The 27,363-nt window shown below is 39.4% G+C and overlaps 2 protein-coding genes across 4 annotated transcripts in view; one reads left to right on the top strand and one right to left on the bottom strand.

Moving 5' to 3' along the window:
* Positions 1-4,746, top strand: part of Rhoq (ras homolog family member Q) — a 35,561-nt gene extending 30,815 nt beyond the window's left edge. The window contains exon 5 of the mRNA XM_028765062.1: positions 1,653-4,746. Coding sequence (XP_028620895.1) covers positions 1,653-1,808 — 156 coding nt within the window. The 3' untranslated portion in view covers positions 1,809-4,746. The remainder of the gene's footprint in view (positions 1-1,652) is intronic.
* Positions 2,005-27,272, bottom strand: Pigf (phosphatidylinositol glycan anchor biosynthesis class F). 3 transcript variants are annotated; one of them, XM_028765060.1, is made up of 6 exons: positions 27,173-27,272; positions 25,511-25,759; positions 23,571-23,662; positions 22,150-22,266; positions 13,109-13,217; positions 2,005-2,290 (listed from the first exon to the last, which is right to left on the bottom strand). In XM_028765060.1, exons 2-6 carry the CDS (start codon positions 25,736-25,738, stop codon positions 2,177-2,179), a joined length of 660 nt encoding a protein of 219 aa, XP_028620893.1. In that variant the 5' UTR covers positions 25,739-25,759; positions 27,173-27,272; the 3' UTR covers positions 2,005-2,176. The 3 variants fall into 3 exon arrangements, with proteins under 3 accessions (XP_028620893.1, XP_028620894.1, XP_028620892.1); XM_028765061.1 differs by lacking the exon at positions 27,173-27,272 and adding an exon at positions 26,907-27,138; XM_028765059.1 differs by lacking the exon at positions 27,173-27,272 and adding an exon at positions 26,793-27,137.
* Between the last annotated feature and the right edge of the window lie 91 nt (positions 27,273-27,363).

Raw genomic sequence — 27,363 nt, 5'->3', positions numbered from 1 at the left:
GTGGACAACTCTGACTTTAAAGGCACCTGCAAGACATAGCAGAAGCAGAGGCGGAGACTTCACACTCCTCTTAATTATTTAAACATATGTACTGTGCCAAATTAGGCTCTGCTTTCAGCTTACAGCAAGTGCAGTTTAAGTGACTTTAAGTGACAATTTAAATCTGTGGCTAAAGAGAAAATTATGGGTAGATTTGTACAAAAATATTTACAGATTCATATCATACCTTTTAATTTACATTATTCCTTACCCCAAAGCTAGATTTTTTTCTCCTCTATATGACAGTAAGATTATTAAATTCTTTTTTTTTTCTTTTCTGTTTTGGGGTTAGCAGGATTTTTGTGTAAGTACAATCTAATAAGGTCTTTTTAAATGTATTATTAGGAGATAGGAAGAAACAAGAGAACTTTCTGGAGGATAGCTTTTCCCAAGGAAAAGAGAGATGATTTCACCAACAGAGCACTTCAGGAATTTCTTGCGTTGATTTTATAATTTTGGAGAGAGAAGGAATTTCTAAATGCGTAAAATTAAAAGTTATAAATCCAAGTTATCTGAGTACTAAATATTGTGCTCACACTGGATGCCAGAAATAAATCAGATTGTTGTGTAGGGCATTAACGTCTTTAGTATACAGGAACCCCTTGCATAAAATGATTTAAGCAGAAGAGGGCATAGACCCCAGCAAAAAGTGGGCTAAGAACATCCATCCAACGTCACCAAGTTTGAGGACGTGATCATGAGCTTCCACTCCAAGGAGAATGAATAGAAACTGTGCATTCTAGCTGGGCATAGGGGCACAAGCCTTTAATTTTAGCACTCAGGGGGCAGAGGAAGGTGGATCTCTGAGTTCAAAGCCAGCCTGGTCTAGAGAGTAAGTTTGAGGATAGCCAGGCCTACACAGGGAAACTGTCTCAAAAAGTCAAAACAAGCAAACAAACAAACAATAAGGGAAATTGTGTATTCTTACTTGGCAGGTCTGACAACACCGTAGAATACGTTCAGTCCCCACCCTGCTCTCAGACTTTTTTCTGAGAGAAACCAAGCCTAAGGGAGTGAGCACAGAGCTAGAGAGCCAGAAGGTAATGTGGAGTCTGAAGAAGACAGGGAGATAAAGTAAGGGATGAAGCAGCTGGGCAGCCCTGAGAAACAGACAGTCTAGAGAATGACTAAGGTCTACACAGGGAAAGTGTTCTCTCCCACCTGGCTTCTTTACTGTGTCTTAGATACGGCAAGCATCTCCCACATCAGTCTCGGGTTTGGGCTCCTCAGGATCCCTCACGGCTCAACCTTGACCCTGCTGAGTATTAGCATCCTCCCGTTTCCCTCTCCTCTTTGTCACAGCCATCACCAGCGTCTGCTCTGTGTCCCTTTTCTTGCAGACAGCAGGACACTTTGGTCACTGACGTGTCCCCCAGCACCTAAGCAGTTGCTTACTGTACAGCGGTTATCTAGTAGCTGATGAGTAAGTTTCCCTAGAGAAATCTGGAAGGCCATACACTAGTATGTTAACAACTGTCTCCCTCTGGGTGTTGTGAAAATGCATAATGAGGTTCTTTTTATATAGCTATATTTTATAACTTCCCTTTTAATGTGTTGATACTGAGTTGTATAAAACTGTGGTATAACTGTGGCTTTTTTTCCCTCCTTCCCAGATAGGCGCATGCTGCTATGTGGAGTGTTCAGCGTTAACCCAGAAGGGTTTGAAGACTGTGTTTGATGAGGCTATCATAGCCATTTTAACTCCAAAGAAACACACAGTAAAAAAAAGAATAGGATCAAGATGTATAAACTGCTGTTTGATTACGTGAGAGACACCTTTAGTGGCCAAGGAAACTGTCCATTTCTCCCAGAAAGCATTTGAAATGCTACAGTGATGTCCTGACCTCTTACAATGAAGCAGTTTAACTTGAGGGGGGAGGGAACCTGTCCTCAGCATTCTACAGAGTTCATTGAGAATGTTTCATAAAGGGTCTATGCGGCAGCAAACAGCATCTGAAGCCACAATCTACTATAAATACTTTATTTCAACTAGAAGGTACAATCTCTCAGGGGTTTCATAATTACAATCACATCATGTTTAGAAAACAACAGTGCTGTAAACGGACTGCTTGGCTTGACCATGTCACTTCTGCACAGCCCTTACCGAATCTGCACACAAATAACTCTCTCCTCTCTCTTAATTGTTCTTGTATGTAAGTTGCTTTCTATTCCAGTAGATCCAGAGTGGCGAGATAACCAGGCCAGCCACGTAGCCAAAGGTCGCTCCGAGTGTGCAGGAGATGGGCCACACCTGAGGAAAGAATTGAGATTTAAACCAACAGATGCTTTCTTATACTTGAGCACAAATGAAGTATAACACAAACATTTCTATAGTGAGGCTTAACGTGCTTTCTTAAAGAATGCCAAGTTTAATAGATCAGAACTGCATTGATCATGAACACTAAAAATGTACACGTTTTAGTTAACGTGCATTAAACAGTAACGAGCCTTCTGGCAATTGTAGATTTAGTTTGATGTTATCCAAATTGCATGAAATACATGCTAAAGTAACATTTAAAAATTGGGTCATAGTTTGCCATAATCCTGAACTCAGTTTAGCTCTCTGAATTAGTTGGCCATTTTTCTAATTCCCATATTGGCTGTGTACATCAAATGAAATAAGTGTATAGGCTAACGAAACCTTAGAAACTTTCAGTTGTGTCGGAGGGAAGACCTGGAAGGTAAGCATGCTATGTGGCATTTGTGGGTATCTGCTTCCATAGTGAAACTGAAGGCACTTGGAGCTGCAGTGTGTCCAGAGCAGAGGTACAAGCACAGCTTATGGACACATCTGGAGCGAGGCAAGCAGAGCACTGCTGCTCCCCAATGTCTCCAGCCATGCTACACTCCACTGAATCCGAAATATAATGGGTTTTTCTTATGCCATAGACAGGGTATGTGTGAAAAATCTTGGAAACAAACTTTCATGTTCCTTTGTAAACCATATTTGGTGTACTGCAGCCATTTCTAACTCTCCTTTGGGGAACAGGCCATCAAAGTGGACTGGAGGCAAACCATCTTAATAACTGGCTGGTTACCGCATTTGGCTTTCTTCTTTGGTCTGCTATGGATCTGCCTTATTCTAAATGCCATGCAACAGACAGTAGTGTAGGCAAAGCTTCCATGTGAACCACCTCTTGCAGTTGAGGGAAGCAAAATCTAATCCATATGTTGTTACCAGCCTTCCTTAGGTTCAAATTTGCTGTTGCTTAAACTACGACTTCTTTGTCTTTAGCAAGCTTCTGTTATCTTCCATGGTTTGTGCTTAAGCTTTGTCTATTGCACAGATTGGGTAATGGAACACTAAACATTTATACTTGAAAATGACAGCCTTAAATGTTCATACCAGTCACAAATCTAGATGTACTGTCTTGCATGTGAGCTTTGTAGGAGTTTTTAAAATATAAGCACCACACTCCCCATTCGGTAGTGGACAGTCTGCTAGACAAGAGCTTTCTCTTGGAAGTGGACGTAGTATGTCTTCAGGCAGTGGTGGTTCACATTAAGTATATCATGGCCTTATGTATGCTCAAATGGGACTTCTGTAATATTCCCATTTAGTTTTGGTCTGTTTTTAGATAGAATTGAAAGAAATTGTATAGTTGGTTAACATATTAGCTAAGTTGTCAAACCTATGATATGAAGGAATCGAGACAGTAAAGTATTATTCGTTTCCAAGATGCCTTTGGAGATTTGATGGTTTGTTTATTTTCTTCAAATCTACATCTGTGAAACCCTTGACACTTGGTATGTTAGCAATGAGTTTAAGTCAAGGACTTTCCTGCTCCAAGAGAAATGGATTAAGATTCTGAACATGCACTGCTGTCACCTCAGTCTCCTCATGTGTGACCATGGGGACAAACTCATGTCCCAGTCATTCACGAGGTCTTACCACTCTCTGATTGACAGCAGTCATAGTTGGACTTCACCTTTTCCAGATGGTAAGAATCATGTATATAGCCTATCTGAACTCTAAGCAGACGATTGTATCATCTGAACCTGAGGTGCCTTAGGTATTCAATTTACCTTGATGGGGTTTGGAGTTTCCCATTGCTTGTTAAGAGCTCTTTGTGTTTGTTTAGTATTTCTTTTTGCAAAATCTTCTCTGCCACTTTAACCAGAAAACCAAAGATTTGTTTTCTATTCCTGAGCAGATTATAGAGAAACTGCCTTATTTTAGACACATATCTTCATTAATGGCTTAGGTTGCAGCAGAAATTCAGACTACTCTCTGGAATAACTCTTCCAAAAATATTTTATTAACATGAACTGTATTAGTGAGCACACTGCTTCAAATAAGGTCATGTGTGAAAGAACATACAAAAAATTATAATTGGTTAGTGTTTGCATAGAAAATTTGTTCTGAAAGCCCTTTACAATTTTTAGGGGAATCTTGAAATCTAACAGCACTTACTTTGCTAATGTATGCCCTTACTCTGTCCTTACAGGTACATTGTAGCTACTTGTGATGAATTATCATATTTCCAATACGTAGAGCTTGAGTTCATGCTATTTGTTATGAATTATCTTAGTTCTTTAGACACTGCTTCCATTTGATTTTTAATTATTGGTTTTAAATACCAAATTAAATGCTGGTTTGTTGGTTGTTGTTTTTAAATGATTGTTACTTCAACAGCACCCCCTCCTGACGTATGGGGTCATAATAAAATGAGATGCATAGTTTACTGTTTTATGTAAAGCACTGAACTTCTTACCTCAGGAGTTTTTTATTTAATCTCCTTTCCTCTACGGTGCGATTGCTTACTCCTGGCAATGTGTGAGCTCTTGTACCCCCTGAAAAGCTCTGTTAATCAGGGTGTGGGGAAAATTAACAATCCTTATGGGTCTCAGCCATATTCTGATTTGGGGTACCAAGTTCTGTTTCAATCACTCTGTGACTTCAGTGTGGTCCACTGTTCTCAAACACACACAGAGACATTCACACACACTTGCCATACTTCACTTCCAAAGAACGTGAAAAATGAAGCAAATGTTGTTTTCAATGTTTTCCTCCTATCAGGAGGTAAGGCTTGGACCACTCAGCAATTCACTGTTATATAAAACTCAGAAATCCATGTCAACGCAAGATAAAATGTTGTAACTTTTCAAACAATTCCCTAGTGATGCCCCAGGCTTTGTGCACACAAGGGCGCTGCTGTGAGCCTCCTGCAATACAACACTCAAGCCCTTAACTGTTTACGGTCCTTTCTTCCTACCAGCCTTCTTAGGATTGCTGTAACATGGTTAAAACCACACCGCAGCACAGAATTCATCCTGACTTATCCAGTCAGCCTAATTAATTATATTTTAACAACGAGATCTTGAGTTTTCCACTCAAAAGTTTCCTTGTTTCACAGATACTATTTTTGTTTTATTTATGCCACAGTATTTAAAAAAAAAATCTGTAGTACCTATTAGCTAGTTCAGCTGCAGAGATATAAGTATTTCTCTAAATCATGATAATCTGAAATAGCTACATATAATTATTGTTTTATATAAGGAAAATAGGAAATTGTATAATAATGCAATGCTACTTAGTAGATAAAATTAGTAAGGGTACCAAAGGAAAAACCTCTTTTAAGAGATGAGTGGCTACATCAAGTGAGAAGCCAGTATCCTAGTTATGCATAATGCATACACCTCTCGGACCAGCAATCAGGAGGCTGAGGAAGAGAATGATGGGTAATTTGAAGCCAACCATGATGTTGTTAGGGTTACTATGCTGGAATGAAACACAGAATCCAAAAGCAACTTGGGGAAGAAAGGGTTTACTTGGCTTACATTTCCACATCACTGTTTGCTATCCATCTAAGGCAGTCTGGGCAAGCAGGGCAGGAACCTGAGGCAGGAGCTGATGCAGGAGCTGATGCAGAGGTCACGGAGAATGCTGCTTACGGGCTTGCTTCTCCTGGCTTGCTCAGCCTGCTTTCTTATAGAATTAGAGACCCAGGGATGGCACCACCCACAATGGGCTGGACTCTCCCCACACTGACTACTAATTAAGCAAATGCACTCCAGGTCTGTCTCTCCGAGATCTAATAGAAGCATTTTCTCAACTGAGGTGCCCTCCTCACAGATGAAATCAGTACAGCTGCAAAGCAAGACTTTATCTCACAAAAACCCACCCTGCTGCAGTCCTGTGACCTTGTACTTCAGAGGCTGGCAGGGTAACCCACAAAGGAGGATCACCACGAGTCTGAGGCCAGCCTGGGCTACAGGGCAAGATACTATTTTTAAAAACAAGACACCAAAAAGAAAAAAATCCAACTCAATCCCCGATTCCGCCCTTCCCACCCCGTAAAACAAAACCCAAAGAAGCCTTGTTAGGGCACCATTATGGTCCTTCGTATAAATACAGTAACTGTGGATTTATTTATCACTTGAACCAAGAAAGGCCAGTTTTCTCAAAATAATGAAAATTAATGAAGATTTTATATTACCTAGCATAGAATTTGGGCAAATGAAACCTGTAGTAGGTTTTTTGTTTTTGTTTTTAAAGAAATATCTTCATGATCCAAAAAGCACTTTTAGATATATAAACCATGAATGTGTGGGGTTTTTTTTCTGTCAAATGAAAATGTTTGAAAGGAACAATATGGTCTAGGGAGATGCATCACAACAGTTAAGAGCACTGGCTGCTCTTCCAGAGGACCTAAGTATGACTCCCAGCACAACATGGTAGCTCACAACCATCTCTGACTTCAGTCCTGATCTAGCACCCCTTTTTGTCCTCTGTGGACATGCTGCATGCATGTTAGACATAGACATGCATGCAGACAAAATATGCCAAATAAGTACTTTAACAAAAGAGAATTTTAAAATTTTAAAAAATGTAACAATACAAAAATGTCCATTTTGGCTTTAGGAAGAATCTCTCCTTTTGTCTTAGGAAAGGAAACATTTAACACAGCTGTACAGGGGCTTTACTAATGTAGAACAGTGAGGAAGAATACTGATTTGGGTATTAGGCAGACTGGACTTGAATCTTGGCTTTGTGGTTGAATTGGTTACTGCAAAATGCCAGAGTAGAGGACAAAACAGGTCACGGGTCTGACTGAATGAAGACTTGTGTGACGTTAGGTTAACTGGTATTTCCCTTACCAAAGGGACTATGCTGTATTAAACTAAAATGCTAATGTACAATTTACATGGTTCAAGATTGGAAAAAATTAATATTTAACAGAAGATGGTTTGGATTAAAGATGTGCTCATGTCAGCTAATTCTCCTGACAGGACAATGGCAGGACTTTCCTGAGAGAATTTACTGGCCAGGCTAACGTATATGCATGCATGCATTTGTTCAGAAGTATTTATTGATACTTTTGACAGGAGTCCTGCCCAGGAATTCACTGCTCCATAAGTAATAAGTTCCTAACTAAGTGTTCTTTGGAGGAGAGAGGTCAGAGTAAATGTAGGTCAGTGTCCATTTACAGTTAGCAAACTAGAGCCAGAAGAGCAGATGTTGTCACCCGTGCGTGTATTCCTACAATGGATTGCAGCATCTACCCTAGGAGTACCCAGACTGCAGCATCTAGCCTAGGAGTACCCAGACTGCAGCATTTATGCCAGGAGTACCCAGACTGCAGTATTTATGCCAGGAGTACCCAGACTGCAGTATTTATGTTAGGAGTACCTAGCAAAGCACTCAAGACCAAACTGAAAGGAAAGATGAATGATCACTTTAAGACAGTAGTTTTAACAGATGGGTTCTAACAGTCATGCAGCTGAAAATTTGTTCAGCACAATAAACAAACCACTGAGAAGTAGTCTACGAGAGACAAAGGACTGGCTAGCCTGGGCTTACCTTCCTTTGTATTTGAAAAGAGAGTAACTCCTCCTCTGCAGACTCATCCGTTTCTCCTATTTACTCTGATGGCACCCACATCTGGAGGCTCACACACACCTGCAGCTCCAGCTAAGGAACCCAATAGCACTTTTGGAGATATGCGCACAGATACCCACAAACAAACAAACAAACAAACAAACAAGAAAGTCTTAGAAACAAGTAGAATAAGTCAGAAAATGATAGACCACAGTACCTGTCATCTTCCTATGGCCACATGCTACACACGTGTGCTCACACAGAAGAAAAGGCATGTTTTTCAAAGACACTATAAATTAGCTTTAAATATGCTCCTATAAATGTATTAAGATTTTGGTCTAAAAATACAGACATCACCAGAGTGATTATGATATTTAGAAGAAACAATGTGGGAAGGAAAGCAATTTAATACTTAAGCTATTCTAAAGAGAAAAAAGCTCTGGCTTTAAATAAAGAAACAAACACAGAGTTTCAGTCTCCGGCAGAGAAGACAATTATGGTGTAGGCCTTGTTTGAATCCCAAATCTTCCTCTTGCCAATCAAATAACAGTGAACGTGATGTGTCTCCTCCCTCCCACACTTTGCCTTTGTGGTGGTAATAACAGGAATAAGATCTACCTTGTTCAACAGTCGTCGTGATTACATTACCTCTGGCACAGTACCAGACTCATACCTGGTGCAGAGACCTACAAATGATACTGTGTTCTATTATTATCTGAAATGTCAGACAGAATTGAACATGATATGAAATTTATGTAACTCAATAAACTCATTTAACAAAATTTGAAAGGAACAAATGAAAAAAACTCACAAAAGGGGCACTAGCAAACAGAATAAGACAGAGCAATGAGAGCTCAGTGTACACAATGAAGCTGGCATTTGTGTGTGAAGGTATTGTCAGCAGACCACTTCATAGAACACAGCGGCGTGGTAGCTGGCCTCCTACCCTGCTTTCTGTGACCAACCTTTGCTGCCTTCTATACAGAGAGGTCTTCCTTCATGTACGCAGGTCTTTCACCATCTACCAGTAACTACTAAAATCACTGAATGCTCATTAACTTGAAAATAAGTTTTCAATGACATTAACTTTCAGTGGGCCGTCTCTGCCACTTGATGAGGAATCTATCTGAAAATTATATATATATTTGAGATTTGTTACTATGGAACACAGTTGATGCCTGGCCACAGGAACATCACACAAAATCAAATTTGAATTCAGAGTGGAGAAAACGGCATCAAAACATGAGACAGGTTTTGGGCCTATGTGTTCATGCATGTGTATTTTTAAAAAAACCAGATGTTCCTGTTTCTCTAAAATATAACAAACACAACCCAGAGATGCTTGCTTAAACATGATTTAAAAATCTCAAATGTGCTTCAGGCTGCAGGGAACAAAGAACTAAAAGCTCTTTTTTAACAGCGTGCTGTACTTAGACAGGAGAGTTTATACAGTACTATCTTCTCATGAAGTTCTGCTCTAGCAAATTCTCCATATTTATGAAATGCCTACCCTCTTATCTGGTTTACTGCCTTTCTGGCAGATTCTGTCAATATGATTAACCACAATGAGGTCTTGTTCTGTATAGTTTGAACTATTGGAAAATAACAGTAGCCTCACAAAACCTTGTTTGCTAAAAATGAAAAACAAAACTGCCTCGCTTATTAGAAAACAACCAAAAGCACCTAGTAAGAAGCTGAATAAAATCTGAGAAATGTCATTTTTATTTTTCCCCCATATGTACTTCCCCCATAAGTATGACTTTAAAAGGATTATAGTGAGTAATCCAACCATTAACTTAAATTACCCCCCAAAAAACAATAAAATTAAATAGCCAGTGTATTCCAGATAAATGAAATCTTTTAAATATTTTAACCAACTGTAATAATTTCAAATTATTTTACTAGAAAATCTTTTTAAAAGTCCATAATTGAGGAGCTTACAGCTCATTGGGTAAGATATGTGTCACAGAAGTGTGCTAAGATGAGATCTGGTCCCTAGAACTCACATAAAGCTACACACAGTTGCCCAACCTAGGATGTGGAGGTGGAGACAGGAGACCCCTGGAAGCTAGGAGAGCAGGCTAGCCTGGAGTATGCAGTGGTAGTGCGGCCTTGTCAGTGGACTTCTACATGTGTAGTAGCACGCATGCTTACGCACACTCTCAAAGATGAAGTCAGTTCTATCAGGCATGATGGCCATGCCTGCAATCCCAGGACATGGGTGTGCTGAGAGCAGGATCAAGTGCTTGAGGCCAGCCTTGGCTACATACAGAATTCTAGGCATGCCTGGACTACACAGTGAGCCTGTGTCATACAATATTTTAAAAATCTGCTGTTTGAATCTAGTTCACTCTTTATTGTAAGTAAGTACCAAAGGAGAAAAATTAGTAGTAAGAAGCCGAAATAATCTAAAAATGGACACGTGAACTGTAATTAATGTCTTCTAAGCAAGCTTAAATACATGCTTTAATCAGTACATCTGCTTTCCACAATTCAGTTTCTACTTCTGTAATCTTGCAGGGAAGTTCTAAACATGTAAGATCAAACTTTTATACAATAAAATAGGCAATGTATATACAAACTGACATTTTACCAACTCATTAAAGCTTATTCTATATTTAGATTAATTATACTAACTGAAAGTCATGAGTCTAGTAGTCTGAAACAATTCCTGTGCCCATTTCAGTAATTTTGCCCTCCAACTGAGGAGCAGTCGAATGAAGTCAAGTATGATGACTGCACGGGGATGCCACTAGATCACCAAGTGGGGGTAGGGCTTGCTTCATGCACAAAACCTCCACAAGGACATGAGAGCCACCACAGTCCCCACACCTCCTGAGACCTGCACATGACAATCAGAACAGGGCTCGCAGCAGACACACTCAGAGTGAAAGGGGAGACACAGCATCTAAGTGAGGACACAAGATGCACTAAAACCAGGCAGTCTGCTCTCCTGAAATCTCAGGTCCTGTCGATGAGCTAAGCGTGAAAGACTCAGCCCCACCCACTTGTTACCTAGGAATTTACCATTGCAGCAAACATGTGGATATATGCTTAACTATGACAATAATAAAATTGATGGTACTACCAGTGAGAACCGATAACAATCTAAGTGCCCATCATTAAAAATGGTATTATTCTAAAGAAAACTGAATATTCCAGTTATGTAATTCTTCACTAATACACAATAACACCATAATATAAAGTTGAAAGGAAAACACATTAAAAACATGTACATGATGAACACACGGAGAATGAGTCCAAATGTTAGCATTAGAATAGAAATGATGGTGTTCTCCCAGTGGATAAAAAAAAGCTAATTTTAACTTTCTGTAATAAAACAGCTTAAATTTGAAAGGCAAATATATCTTCTCTTTGTGACAAGAAAAAACATTCTCTTCATATTGGAAAAAAAAGTACATTCATCTTTAACAGCATTGTTCTTATTGGGAGAAATTATCCAGAAAAATTCATGATGCTGTAGATTCAAGTTTTTATCAGTGTATAATAGTAAAATACTGGCAATAAGTTAAATGATCAATAGTGAAAATTTATTATTGAACAACTATATAGTAAAGAAGCACAGTCTAAAACAATTAGAAATTAGTGAAACAGGATTTTGGGGACAAAAAAAGGCAAGGTAATGGTATCTCAGTGATGTGTTTGTGTGTCACATCATCTAAGAAGAAAAGCCTCAACTGAGGGATTTCTCAGTTTAGACTGGCCTGTGGGCATGTCATGGGGGCTACCTTGATTGTTAATCAATGCAGCAGGGCCCATCCACCGTGGGTGGCACAATCCCATAAGCCAGCTAAGCATGAGTCTTAGAAACAAACAAGAAGACATCAAGCAGTGTTCCTTCAAGCTTTTGCTTCAAGTTCCTGTCTTGAGCTCCCCCTGACCTTTCTCAAATGACGGATAACCTAGAGTGTGAGCCAAATAAAGCTTATCCTCCCCTACATTGCTTTTGGTCAGTGGTTTATCACAACAGCAGAAAATACTAAAATGTGGCGACACATACCTGTAATCCCCAATACTAAGGAAGGAAAAGTATGAGGACCAGGAATTCAAGGCAATACTCAAATACAAACTGAATTCAAGGCCAGCCTGGGCTGCATAAGATCCTGTCTCAAAACAACCGTATTTTAAAAGCTGAGATAATGATGCTGGGTGATGACGCATGACTGTAATCCTACTAATCACGAGCAGGAGGAAGGGATCATAAGTTTCAGGCCAGCTTGGATGACAGAACAAGCTCAAGGCCGTCGTAAGCTAAGCCATGAGATCTTGCCTCAAAGCACCAGAGGTGAGGGTGTGGCTCAGTGTTAGGGTACTGTCAGGCTTCCTCTCAAAATCACCTGCCTTTATTTTTAAAATTATGCTGGGGCTGGCAGTAGGTAAAGGTACCTACTGCTAAACCCAATAACCTTCTTGCTAGGTTGTAAAACACATTTGGTGGAAGGCAAGAGCCTATTCTCACATCCACTCTTGCACCCTAGCCTGCACGCACCCACAGACATGCACACACATGAAATAAATAAAAATGTGGCAAAGCTTTTAGAAAAAATTACCTTGCTAAACGCTTTTTAATATATTTCAAGGTGGCCAATCTAGTTAAGAATATATAATCTAAGATCAGAAATGTAATAACTTAAAAAAAAGAAGAAAAAAGCACCCTGTAGGTATTGGCAAAATAAACTTTTATAAGTTTAAGAATGGGGGCTAGGGTGTGACTGCTCTGCAAGGTGAGGTCCTCAGTTGGGATCACCAGCACCCATGTGAGAAGCCATGGTGACAACATATTTGTAATCTCGGCTCAAGAAGATGAAGACAGGAGGATCCCAGAGATACGATGGCAAGACAGCCTAGCTACTCAGTAATCTCCAGGCTCAAGGAGAGACTGCATCCAAAAATGAGGTGAGCCACAGAAGACACTGGATGTCAGCCTCTGACCTTCACACAATAAATGCATAAGCACACATATCTGCACACACATAAGCACATACATGCATACAACACATACACAGACACTTTTAAGAAGCATTCACCTATGCATACAGAAAAAACAGCTGGAGAGTAGAGCCCAGCCAGCATGGATGCCTGCCTGTGGCACTGGGTCAGGCCCAGTGAGCACCCACCTAACCTGTTCTGCCTTCCCTGCTTTCATGAACAATGAATACCTTGCATCACATACCAGTTTTCTTACTGCTGGGCCAACACACATTTGTTAAAGTCTTTGAAACCAACCTGCCACGGTCTTTCCCAATCCAGTGGAATAGGAAATGCTCCAAGCCATGCTCCTATGAAACTAGAAATTGTAGTGATCTGAAGGCTATTCTCCCAAATAGATGTAACTCTGCAAGACACAACATATAAGTCATTGGCAGATTATGTTGTAATAGCTAGAAATCATGCAAGCATTTGAACAAATTGACGCTACACACATATTTTTCAGCCATTTAACACAACTCAAAATGACATAGAACCATGAAGATACAAATGTCTTTCCCTTGGAAAGGTGCCACATGTGCACTGTGAGAGATAAACAATACAAAAGACCACAGCAGCAACAAACAAGTCCTCTAATCACTGCTCCTGAGTCCTTTTCCCTCAGGTAACTGCCTTTTCAAGTTACGATACCTCTCCAGAGTGCACACAATTTTATCTTATGCATAACTACATAAATGAAATGTGTGTATGGATGTATTTTCCCAATTAAGACTTAAATGCACCATGCTATAAGCCTGATGTAGCTTTGTTTTCTGTATGAACAGCTATAATAATCCATGTATGGATGGAGAATGGTTTCTCAACTAGTCTTCCTCATGCTATCTTTCATTCCCCAACTTGACTTCATTTGTTTGACAAATTAGGGCCAAAGAACAAGAACTTCCAAAGCTCCCCTGATAATGGGCATGGTAGCACACACCTATAAACCCAGCACTCAGCACTCCCTGAATCAAATTTCTTTCCTTTTATTTCTTCTTTGACCATGACTATTAACAAACCACAAATAACCTCCCTCAATGAACATCAACCTTTCACCCACCTCTTGGAGTCCTAGCATTTATGTACCCTCTGTAAAGTTCCCAGAATTCCAAATGTCACACAATTGTAGAGACTATCTGCAGCTTGGAAAATCATGCTTCTGCTAGAGCACAAGGCAAATCATAGTCAGCTGCAGCGGACAGTTTGAAGCAGCCCTACATCCCCACACCTGGGATTAAACAAAAGCACAATATTATAATTTACTGTGGTTTTTTTTTTAAAGATGCCAAAATTTGAGAATTCGGTATCAGTCTCATAATGTGAATGCTTCAGTCATGTGGAACAGTGTCTAGAAAAGGCCCCACAAAAATGCAGTGAGTGCGGCCAAAGACTCACCAGCTCACAATACATGGTGGGGTTAAGTGAGTCAATGAAAAGCAGCATCTTCTAGCAGCAAAAGGACAATTATTTGATTAGATAACTTTTCATTAGGAACTCTCCAATTACTGCACATAACATATACAGTGGATTACAGACATCAGGTGACAGTCGGGTCCTGCCAGCCCTGTCCATTGGCATCCCACATCCAAGAGACTCTGACTTCTTTTAAAACTCTGGGCTTGGAGGAAGTAGCAGACAATCACCATCTGTCCACGTTTGTATTATGTACTGGACCTACTGCTCTGCATTTAAGGTACTATCTGTAAATGCTAGCCAGTTTCAACTAGCACCCAGCAGGAATAGGGAAAACTATTCCTATACTGAAGAGGAAATAAACTGACTTAAATATAAAGAGACTGGTACTGTCCAGGGAATGTAAAGGATTCTCAAAGGTAAGTTTTGACAAGGCTTGTGGTGACAAATGACATTAGCACACAGCTCATCCAGCAATAATGTGCCCAGAGATGGGATGTGTGAGAGAGGTGCAGTGCTGGAAAGACTTGTCTGTATATAGACAAGGAAAACCATCAAGACTTGAAGGAATGAGCAGTGTGAGGCAGTAAGCTAGAAAATGCACTACAGCTAAGAGGTCAAGTGTAAGACACGAGAGGCTGAAAAATACATTTGTAAAACAACCTCAAGCTGCCTGTAATTCCAGCACTCAGGAGGCTGAGACAGGAGGAATACTGGAAAAAAAAAAAGTAAAATAACTTTGAGTATAGAAACAAAAAAACAAAAAACAATGACAACAAAAATAACCCCTAGGAAATTCTGTTTGAGCCATGTAACTTATTTAGCTAAAGGTTATAACAAAATCTTTTTTAGGACAGTCAGTGTTATATGATCACTGCCAGCCATGTTTAGAATACTTTAATCACTATAAAAAGAAAGTATTCACCTTTTGGCAGTAAGCCTCCATTTCTCTTTCCCATAGCCCTAAGCAACCAAGTTATTTTATTTTATGTCTATGGACTTGCCTGCTATAAGTATTTCATGTAAGTGGGCTCTTGTGACATGAATTTTCTTACTGATTTTCTTTCCCTTAGAATAGTCTTTCCAAGATTCATCTATAGTGTGGCGTGTGCCAACACTTCAGTCACCCCAGTGGGTCACACACCGTTGTATAGATACTGCAGATTTTATTTCTCCATGCAATAGTTGATGAGCATCTGAGCTGTTACTGCCCTTTGGTGTTACATATAATGCTGCTAGGAACATTTGTGTGCAGACCTCTGTAGGGACATGTGCTCTCATGTCTCTTGAGATTATACCTAGAAAGAAATAGCTGGGTCACCTGCTCTTTAATCATTTGAGGAACTGACAGTTTCCTAAAGCAGCCAAAACATTTGGTTTCCCACAAGTCATGTGTGAAGGTTCCAATTTTTCTACATCTTCCTAATTATCTGTGCATTACAGTCATTCTAGCCAGTGTGAAATGCTATCTCAATACAGTGGACTTATGGTTAAGACCGCACTAAAGTCACGCTATAGAAAGTACTGAAGGATTTCAGTCAAGCTAACAATGTGATCAGAGCCACTGGTGGCAAGAACAACTCCCTTCACAGTCTTTTCATTATTCCAGCACATTTGTAACTGACTTCTGTTTATTAAAATAAAAAGTGCAAATATCCAAGAGGTTGATTTCAATTTTGATTGTTTGGCATATCCATGAGTGTTTGTGATCCTACATACAATAAACGTTAAAAAAAGAAAAAGAAACAAGACCTATAAAACTATAAAAATTCTGTAGCCTGTATTTCTATGAAAACATATTTATCAAAAATAACTTATATTGCTTTAAAATCAGGATTAAGTCTCCTCCTGATTTCTACACCATATATATATATATGTGTGTGTGTGTACATATATATGTATATATATATGAAGCATCCCAACATACATATATACTTACATACATACATATATATATATATTCATGTATTATATTTCAAGATTTTTATTTTTCTCTGCCTTTTATAACTGTTGGAGAAGCCAGCTCCTTGGGGAAGCTCGTGGGTAAGGGAGCGCCTGAAGGAGCTGGACAACTCCAACATTAGAGTTAGCTGAAACAGCTGAGGCTATTAGGGGTGTAATTATATTTTCTCCACTCCTCCTCTTCTATGGTTTAACTTGTGTTGCTTGTATAGTAGCTTCTCTTCTATATCCCTAATTCATTCTAGTATTCTCTTGACATAACCAGCCACTTTCAGACAAAAACTGAACACCTTTTTCAGTCAGGAGAACCATCTTTAAATCTTCTTCGCACTACAGTAGCACACTGATGACTCTCCTTTGTCTCTTCTCTGGATCTATCATGTTCTGTAAGTACTTTATGTTCCCCAACTCTTTTTGTATCCCTTATTCGTTCTGATTAGCTCAAACCTTTCCTTCATGCCAAAATTTGATTTTCTAACTTGCTTTATACTTCTTTTGTTGTTTTGTTTTTGAGCCAGGGTCTTTCTACCTAGCCCTGTCCTGGAACTCATTATGTAGACAAGGCTGGCCTTGAGCTCAAGAGACCTGCCTGCCTCTGCCTCCTGAGTACTGGGATTAAATGTGTGCACCACTCAGCTGCTTCTCGGTATTTCTAATGTATGTTTTATACATGTGGTTTAGGTTCTGAATTTATGGCATTGATTCTGAAATCTGGTCTTCATTTTGGGTGATTTTTTTCATCTTTGCTCTTTTTATTAAACTAATCTGCATAATAACACGTTTTGTGGTAAACTGTGTGAGATTTGCTTGGTTTGGTCCAGGGCTCTTTTCTCCCACATCACGTTACTCATCTGCCTGTGCATGTGTCTCTCGCTCCTCTGCATCCCCACCTTCCCTTCCTGGCTGCTGTACCATTTCTGTTTTTCTTGCTCATCCTTCCCATGGGCAAGCTGTCTTGGCTACTGTTTGCTCAGATACAAGAAATGAATTCACTTTGGTGCCGTCTTCCCATCTTAACTGGCTCTATTTTTTCCTGTTATGAATCTGTATTTTGAACCTTGGATGTTATTTTATGCCTTTTTTAAAAAAAAATCATAAGTCAGAGGGAAAGAAAGGAGAAGAACAAGGTAGATGCTTTCTCTGTGACTCAACAGTAATACTCAGCTGAAATGTAGTAAATGGTGGATCCATGATTCAGAATTTAAAAAAATCCTGGCCAGGGTTTATACACCCTTTTAGAAACCAGATGAATCTATTATGGTACCGTCTGTGTCCTTGGCAGAAGCCCAGTAGAAAGCAGCCCTGTGGATTCATAAAAAGCAAGGAGACCTGACAATGAGTCAGGGACTGGCTGCTGTGTTGGTGAGAAAAATCTATGTAGTGGTATACACACTCTTGGTATTAGAATCTTAATTTGACAGTGTCAATCAGCTGCCTTTGTTCCCTGAGTTCTATTCCAGGCATTTAGTTCACAGAAACTCTTGCTTAAGTTTTGCTGAAAGATGTACCTCACATTACTTACAATTGTTAAAAGCAAGCAAGCAAACAAACAAACAAGAAACTCCTTGCTCAAGTTTGATGAAACAAAGATGTATGTCACCTTACTTACAATTGTGAAAATGTTATAACATTAAATAATAAATTAATCACAGAATATTAATGATATGATGATTAGACTAATTTGATCACAGTGACTTAGTTTCCTTCTTAGTAATCAGGGTAGGAAGCACAAGGAAAGGAACCTACTGTCTTCTCCCGCCTCCAACAAGGTCAAGGACCAGAAGAATCTCTAAGAGGCATAGCCATGTCCTATCTGTATCCAGAAGCACTGGTTGTCTATACTACAGCATAACCATGTTCCTTCACGGTCAAAACAACACAGCCTGAGGTTTCATTTCACTTAAAGCTAGGTAATTGTGCTGTGCAAATGTGCTATGCAGAAAGTGGTACATCACACACATATATATGCACAGACAACAATAGTGGTTCATAACATCAGTGGAATAAAGTAAATTATAATTTTGTTTCAAAATTGCATATTCTATGAAGAAACAAAATTAGAGTTCATATACTGTTATTACCCCTTCAATAGTATGATTAGGCTCTCTAGACTTTTATGTTTAATTATTTGAGCTTTTAACATGAACTACATCTAATATTACATACTTTTACTACAAAATTTATACATTTTGCTACTTAGAGTGAAAAGTATATACAAACATGCATTCTTTTTTAACAAAGAATTGAGAAAAAAATCGAAACAGGCAAATTCCTACTAACTAATTTTTGCAGGACCAACACTGGCTTCTCATTTCACAGGTTTTTATAATAAATTGTCTGAAGTGTGTGATTACTGCTAACACTTCATAATTATAGAATATTTGTACATAAACCATAGGGCTGAGAACAGACTAAATGGCCTATTATTCTCTGAATAAACTTTTAAGGTAACTAAAGAAATGTTATAGATCACGCTTCATGACAAAGGCCTAAGTACCCGTCTATATTATTTGACTTCACTGAAATTCCTTATGTCAAATGTCAACTGTAATATGCCCCTTTGAGTGCCTTCTGTATGTCAATGTGTCAGCCACTTGAATGCAATTAACAGTAAACACATGTGGTTTAGAGAGGTTCTCATCAAAACATGTTTAAAGATTTGGAAGAAAGGGGAGTGCAACCCCTCCTGGTGACTAAGAACATTTTACACAATTAAGTACAGGCTTTCCACAATGAATGAATATTAAATTCATTGCCTCTTTGCTATTAATTCTTTTTGACCACATTTGGGCTAAGTGTGTAGCAGAATTTATTTTATGTTCCTAGTCCTTTAAAAGACTATATGCCCCTCAGTGTCAGTTGCCTCTTGGAATTCTGGGAACAGGAGAGGCTATAAAAAGCCAGCAGAGGGTGAGCCAGGAGAGTAGGATTCAAGGGCAGCAGAGAGGCGGTTCCAGGAGACAGAAGAGTAGGTTCAGAGAGCAGAGTGAGAAGAGATGACAGTTGGTGACAATCAAGACAGGAGAGGCTGAGCTGAGCCAGAGAAGACATTGCTAGGAGACACAGAAGAGTTCAAAAAGTACTGAATGGAAAGAAAAAAATAAAAGCTACATAAGGTATCAATTTTTATATGTGTAAATTTTTGGCCATTTACTCCCCTTTCACTCTTAATATCTGTGGTGGTTTTCTCAATAAAAAATCTGTATCAATATAAAGATGACAAAACCAGACTTAGCTGTTTCATCTACAGATCAGGCATTACTGAGAGCTTTCACTTTGGCAAGACCACTGACCATCCTATCCAGGAACGTTTTTTAGCTCAAGTGACCAAACTCAGACGCTTAAAGAACAGCAGAAAGGAACTGACAAACCAAAAAGCAAACTTCAATACAAAACATAGGTCTTTGATAGGTAACTGCTATGCTCCTTTATAACAAAGTCCACAGGCTGGAGAGATGGCTCAGCGGTTAAGAGTACTGGCTGCTCTTTCAGAGGTTCAATTCCCTGTAACCATACGTGGTTCATGACCATCTGATACAGGGGGATCTGATGCTCTCATCTGGCATGCAGGTATATGTGCATACAGACCATTCACACATTAAAAAAGAACACACACACACACTCCACAGATGAAAGAAGCACACTTTGTGGGAATTAACAAGGCAACAAACTGAAACTTACAAATGGAGCACGTCTAATATTATGAATACCAATAAGAAGAAACAAAATTACTTTTTATCTTCAGTTTCTTCCCAAAACATTCTCTTGCAGTTGGTTTTGTTTACTTTTCTGGAATAACTTTAAGGATAACTGTTAAGATAATGAAATTAAGTGTCTAAATCTCAAAAGCATCAGAATTGATCCTTTACTCTCAGGATACAATTCTCAATCTTCAAGGTCAAAAGTTTAGTTTTCAGTCTACACAAGATTATCCTCTGCTCAGCACTGAATGTACATGAATATGCAAATAAATGAATTAAACCTAGAGGTAGGAGAGGACTCATTGGCTAAGAGCACCTGATTCTCTTTCAGAGAACCCAGGTTTGACTTCCAGCACCCACATGCCAGCTCGCAAGCATCTGCAACTCCAGTCCCAGGGGACCTGACAGCCTCCTCTGGCCTCTAGACACCAGGGATGCATGTGGTACAGACATATATGAAAGCACAACACTCATATACATAAGAATGAATAAACAAATACAAGTAAATGAAACTTTAGTCATCACAGCTAAAATAGTATAACTGTTTATATTGATCTGACTGGGTCATGTCATGACTGATGTCATGTCAGTTCAATGTAGGCCTGCTCACCCTCAACACCTCAGGCTCATTTCACCTCATGTGCCTACACTAGCGAATGGGAGCCATGATGCTTTCTGCTCCACTCCTGTCCACGCCCATGTGCACACTGCCCTGAATGAACTCTTCTGAGTTACGTATAGCACCTGCTGGTCTGCGCCAAAAATCAGCTCTTACTGCTTCTCAATAATTGACTACGAACACATTTCAAGTCTTTTCCTGGAAAAAATATTATTTAATGTAATCTTTGTATGTTTTGAACCATTTCAGTATAAAACTGTGTATTAAGTTCCTAGCTTCTCTTTCTGTGTCATTAATGAAGTCTCCAAGCAGATGTACCTAATTCCATCCTTTCCTATACAAAATCTCTGTGGTCTTTGTTGACTCATTTTAGCAAAGTACAGCTAGGTTTTAAAACATATAAGTCAATGGACAGAACAATCATCTGTAAAACCATATGACAATGTGTCCAGCAAATATGTAACTGAGAAACAAAATTCAAAGCTAAATCAACAATCTAAATAAACTATTAAAGTTTCAGGCAGTTTCCATATTTAAAATTTTCAAATTAAATAAATGAATTACATTGGAGATTCCATGGTAATAATGTAGGAGAGGGAAATTCAGTTGTTATGTTTTTGATCCTAGAAACTTTATGATTAGTCAACAGTTCCAGAAAATAAATAAAACACAGCAAGACCAAAGCTACACACACATATATAAAATAACTAATATTCATTCCCAAAGAAAAATGTAATTTATAGAGACAGGCTACAAAGAACTCATCCTGTGTGCTCCTTGTGCAGCTGAATTCCAAATTACACAAACAATATCAAGCTTACTTCAGCTTTTCTGCTCCCTCAACACCCTGCAGAAAGTATCTTTCCCTTTTTAGGTTGCGTCAAATCGTCTATTTCTGACCCCGCCCACCACAGATCAGTCAGTCCCCTTGAAGCCCCATTCTCTGCTACTGTACAATTATATACTTTCAGTCGCTTACTGTCAGCTCACGTCACTCTTTGCCCTTGAACAGACAAGGTCCTGGGGTAATCTGAGCATTCTGGAATCCCCACAGAGGTAGGTAATGGGGAACACACAGTAAATGCTCACAAAGTCTGGCTGCTGAGTCACAAATAGGGCAAACCGATGAGAACTAACTCAGCTGGTTTTCTTAGTTAAAAATTAACCATTTTTAGTATGTATCATTGCAAGGGCTTTAAGGAAGCTAGACATTAATCTTAGCTATGCTGACAATATATATGGTAGCTACAGATGTGAAATCTGGGAATGCCTGTTCTTTCATATCTTACCATGAAAAAAACCAAAGAAGAGACTGTTAGTCTAAACACTTGTAGACTATAAACTTCATTTCCACATCATGAAATGCTAAGAAACAATTATACTTGTAGTACTTTATCTTGTAAACGTGGAGGGAGGAGCCATGCTATGGCTGTGTGGAGTTCTATTTCAGTCTCTGTTCTAACCGCACTGGCCCTTTCTGACGTCCCTGAGAGCCAGGCACTGCCTAAAAACACTCATAGGATGAGTATAGCGACACAAATAGAAAATAGTTCTCTAATTCCTTTCAATTACTAATGTCACTAAAGTGTAAACTTTAAACTTACCCATTTCTACTGAAAACTCTCAGCCATGCTTTGAGGTTTGGTCCTAACAAACATAGACAAGGTACTGTAGTAAAAGTAGACAAAACTACTGCAAATAAAAATGTTTCCAGCACCAACCTAGGAGAAAAAAACCACTGTTACTTTTCAGAAGTTGTAGAGGTACATGTATATAAAGCATACCTAATTATCGTGGTAAGTGCACCCACTACTCCAGTATCTCCTTTATACTTCACTTCAAAAACTACCTGAGCCCTGTTAAATAAGGACTAAATTACTCTATAAGCCAAATTACCTGGTTTTAATCATAGATTTCAAAATGTTAAAAATCTGAAGATTCATTTTTTTTGCCTTCTTGCAAAAAAAAAGAAAGGAAAAAGACATCTCAATTTTAAATAATTAGCTTTCTTTCTTATCATTTTCCAGAACTCTCAAAGTTGAACTGTCTTTTTTTCCCACATGAAGAGGCTAAAGATCAGCAAATATTACCTCAGGAGTTTATGACTAAGGTCTAATAATGTACATTTAGATACAACCTGTAACTATGAAACACATTGTGCATTCATTGATTCTTTTATAATGAACAGACAGAAACCATTTTTCATGACAAGACTTTCCTGCTCTGCCTAAAATAGAACAATCTGTTAGTTTAATGTGTGTATACAACTGTGTGTATGCCTCTGTGTGTCTGTGTGTGTGTGTGTGTGTGTGTGTGTGTCTGTAGCTACATGTGTATGTGAAATCATTCCTTTCACCATCATTGTTAATCACTGATAAACTGAAATGTCTCATGTAAGAAATATTTATGAATTTAGCTTCCACTAATTTGAACTTGGTCCAGTTTTAAAAACTATTAAATTTTAATATAAACATTGGTATTTGGTAAAGGAATCTAGAATCACATTTATGAATCACTGAAATGCTATCTATAACCGATCTGCACACACTGCAATAGTGAGTTGCCTGCAGAATCCAGGCGTGCTGGCCTGTAGCCTTGGCTGGCGACAGCTCTCAATACCTCCCATATCATAACCCGCTTAGAGCACTGGCAGATTTGTTTTTTTTTTTAATTTTTGGTAATGCGATTCCAGAGTTGTTAAATACAATTTTGTAGATGACCACACTGTGTATGCCCACAGGCTGAGCATCTAGAGGTTTGTAACAAGCACACATTTACTGCTATAGTAAATAGTAATGGCATTAATATCCCCTGCTTACGATGTACAGCTGGGTACCAGAAAGCTACCAGCTGAAATGTGTGAAGCTTACTTGTCGTGATGTTTTTATACAACAGTACTGAAAACAGGACAATGACAACTGTCCCCTACCTTGGTCCATGAACCAACCCCACTATGGTTCCATTCTAGCTGCTAAGAGTTAGCTATTACATACAGTAAGACATAAAGTAAATACTCAAAACTCACTCTATTAGTGGTGCTCCATATAGAACAAAAATGATATGAAGGAAAAAACAGGACATAAGAAAGTAGACACAGCATTTCAAAATTCGGGTTACCTAAAAGAAAAATGAAGAATCTGAAGACTCGAGAAGATACCTAAAAAGCCATAAATTCTCCCATTTTACATAAATACAACTTGTTTCCATGATGTCTAAAACAGCTGAACATTCTGTTGGATAACTTCAAACTGGAGCACATGTCTTACCACATACACAGCTCTCAAAACAGACTACAAAAAAACCTTAAAAGCTGCGGCCAGCAAGTAACAGAGGTAAGAGCACTCCCCTCCACGCCTGAGCACCTGAGTTCAATGACTGGGACCCACATGATAAAGACCTAGCCTCTGACCTCCATATGAGAGCTGTGTTGTATGTACAGTTTAAAATGTTAACATGTGTTTTATAAATACGTCGCTTGAAGTTTCAGATCATGTTCCAGGCATGGGCCTATTAGTAGATGTTCAAGTGTTTTGTGTGTGTGTGGCTTTTTTAAATATTGTTTATAATATGAATATGATTTGGGAAATTATTTAGCGTTTTGCTTTTTAGATGTAATTTACCCAGTTTTGTTTTAAAATGAAAAAAAAGTATAGCATTCATTATTATTTATAGGTAATTCATGTGTCTCATTAAGGTCGCTGTGGTTTTTTTGTATCTCAACATTCTGTTATCAATATTTCTTAAGAATTAATAATATCATAATCACACCATATAAATAGAAATCAATTTTGGTTCTTATGCTAGTATAGTGGGTAGTGTATATTGTGTGATATTTGTCTTTTAAATGAAAAAGGATTATATATTTTGTGTGCTTGTGTGTGCGCGCACATATGTGTTTAAAATGTTCTAACAGGAAATTATACATAGTATTGAGTATTCAGTGAGGATTTTAATTTAACATAATTGTCCAGTGGCATAGCACAGTGACTATTCCAGAAAAAATTAATTCTAATATCTGAAAACATTTAACTGTTTAGTCAAGGAAGGCCACATATGAAATAACAGTTGCTATGACTTCATTTGAAATGAATTCTAGAAAACTCACTTATTTAAGGAGTACAAAAATATGGGCCTGGACTTGACCCCTAGCTGAGGGAGCTACTGACAGCTTATGGCTACTAAGGTAAAGAAAGTCGGTTTTCTTTGGGAGTGTGGTCCCTGGTAGGCTGACCAAGCTCCAGTGGATGGCTCCATATCTGTTTAGATATAGGCTTCTCAAAGTTATAACAACGACAAAGGGTTATGAAGTTGGCCAAGGGGTAGGAATAGAGTAGGAGATGAATGCATGTGATCAAAACACACTGTGTGCATGTATGAAATTATCAAACAATAACAAATATACTTTAAAAATATACATGGCCCAGGGAATGGCTCAGTCAGTAAGCAACAAGGACCGGATTCCTGGAACCACGGTAAAATGGGGCATGCTTGTAATCCCAGCACTGGGGAGAGACAGAGGACCTCCATCTAGCCTAACTGGTGAGCTTCTGGCCACTGAATGTCCTGTACAGAGCAGGTGGACAGTGTTTCTAAAGATAACACTTGAAGTTGTCCTCCAGCCTCTAAAAGCATTTGCATGTAATGCAACCCCTCCCTCCACGCACACTCCTAAAAAATGTACAAAAATAAATTAAAATAAACTGCAGTGTCTGGTAAGTTATCTTCAGTGATGACATAAAACCATGCTTATGCAGGTCATTTACACTGTGACGCATTGAAGGAGTCATAATTCCACAATTAATGCACGAGGATCTATCAAACCCTGTAGGACAGTAACAGGCTACTGCTTTGGGAGGTGGGACTTGGTTCCCATACACTGTAAATAACTCGATAAGGACATAGCAATACTTCATTCTTACACTATAACCTCCACCTAAAAACTGGTTCTGTAGAAGTAACCCTTACCTTATGTGATAATGAACTTCTTTTAGAGGACACATTTGGTTTCACTACTAAGTATAACAAGAGATTGACAGCCGTCACAAAAGCAGAGCACGTGCACAACCAGGTCAAGTGAGTTTCCAACACTGAGAAGTTGTCCAAGAAGACGGATGGAATACAAATGCTTAGGAAAATTGAAAATATGCACAGAAGATTGGTATAGAGAAGTCTCTTGATGTCAGTCTCTTTCATGGTGTTTTCTTGGGTAGCTATCTAGTAGAAAACAAGAAAAGAAAAACATGTAATAATTTTTTTCCATGTCCCAAACACTTCAACATGCTAAATATAAACCATGTACTAATAATTTTCTATAAGCAATATATTTGTTTCAAAACACAGAACATGCATATGTAGATTTTAATCATTCCTTTAGATATCTCTAATATGATACAAATATCTTTCAGAGCTTCAAAAAGAAAAACTCAGTAAAAATTTAAATATTTGTGACTGTTTTCTTCAAAGGGGGCATGTATCAGACACAAGCAACTAATTTTACTTTTTGGCCAAAATCAGGAAGATGAAATCACAGCAGTATCCAAATGACAACTTAGATATGCAAATGGTGAAGAACCATAGTAAGCCGGTCATTATGCTAAGGGCTCAGTGTCTGACACAGATGCTAAATTCTAGTAAAAGCAGAACATGAGGGGTTGGAGAAACAAGGGTTACTGTCTCTAAATACATTTGACTTAAAGAACAGTTTTTATGTTATATTGACTAAAATAAGAACTTAAAGTAACAAATGTTACAGTGTGGTAAAAATCTGGCCCCAAAAAGAACATCCACACAGCAGGGAAGAGGAACTAGCAGGGAAGAGGAACCAGCGGGGAAGGTAAAAGCGCAAGTCTGGGCATTGTCCTATTAGCCCTCATTTAATAACCACTATCGTTTTCGAAAGCAAATATGATACTGATTAAGCAAACTGGATAAACAAGTTAGCAGATACAGTCAAGGTTACACACACTAAAGCCATTTCAAGCACCGCCTCTTTAACATGAAGATATCCTTCAGGGTCGGGAGAAGACTGAATAGCAATGAAAAGACTTGGGCAAAGTTTTTCAGATTCTCCCTTCCGCTGCCGGGTCAGGCAGGTAGGGAGATCAGAAATCCCTCCTCTGAGCAGAGCGCGTCTCTGGGCCACCGGTAAATTCCCATCTAATAGGGCGAGCGGTACCCAAACGCAAAGGCTTGTTGAATGGAGCCCTTCCTCGGACAGTGGCGGGTGAGTTCCCCCAGCACACCACACCTGGGAAGCCGCCCTCCGGAGTCGCGATCCACGAGAGTCGAGTCGAAAGACGTTGCTGCTCCCGAGCCCTCCTAAGCAGCCTTTGCCCAGGTGGGGACCACAGCTCAAACCCACCCAGGTGGTTCTGTCCCAACCTCGGACGGCGCGAGTGTGGACAACTGAGGAGCGTCATCAGAGAGAGCCCGTGCGGCTGACCCGGTGACCTGCGAGACGGTGACAGAGGGTCGGTGCCGCGGACAGAGGCTGGCATCTCAGAGGGTCGGTCGCGCAGGGCATCCTCTGGTCCGCAGGAAGCGTGGCGCCCTGGAAGCCACCGCAGCGGTCCGCGGAGCGACCTGCACCCGCCCTAGGCGAGCGTGAGAAGCTTCCGGCCGGCTTACCTAATTCTCCCGCCCGCCGAAGGCAAGGGGACGCCACCGCCTCCCACCCTCAGGTGTGATAGCTACCAGGGTCCTTCGCGCAGGCTCAGACCAGAAGGCGGGGACTCACAAGCGCACAGCCAATCGTTGAAGAGGAGAGGCGGGCCAACGAAAGAAGCCACGCCCATCAACTCGCGTTTATCCCTCCCGCG

Source organism: Grammomys surdaster, unplaced genomic scaffold, assembly GCF_004785775.1.
Source record: "Grammomys surdaster isolate TR1022 unplaced genomic scaffold, NIH_TR_1.0 149, whole genome shotgun sequence".
In the NCBI taxonomy this organism is placed as follows: domain Eukaryota; kingdom Metazoa; phylum Chordata; class Mammalia; order Rodentia; family Muridae; genus Grammomys; species Grammomys surdaster.
Note: the sequence above shows the minus strand (reverse complement) of the source record. Positions and strands in the feature narration are given on the sequence as shown.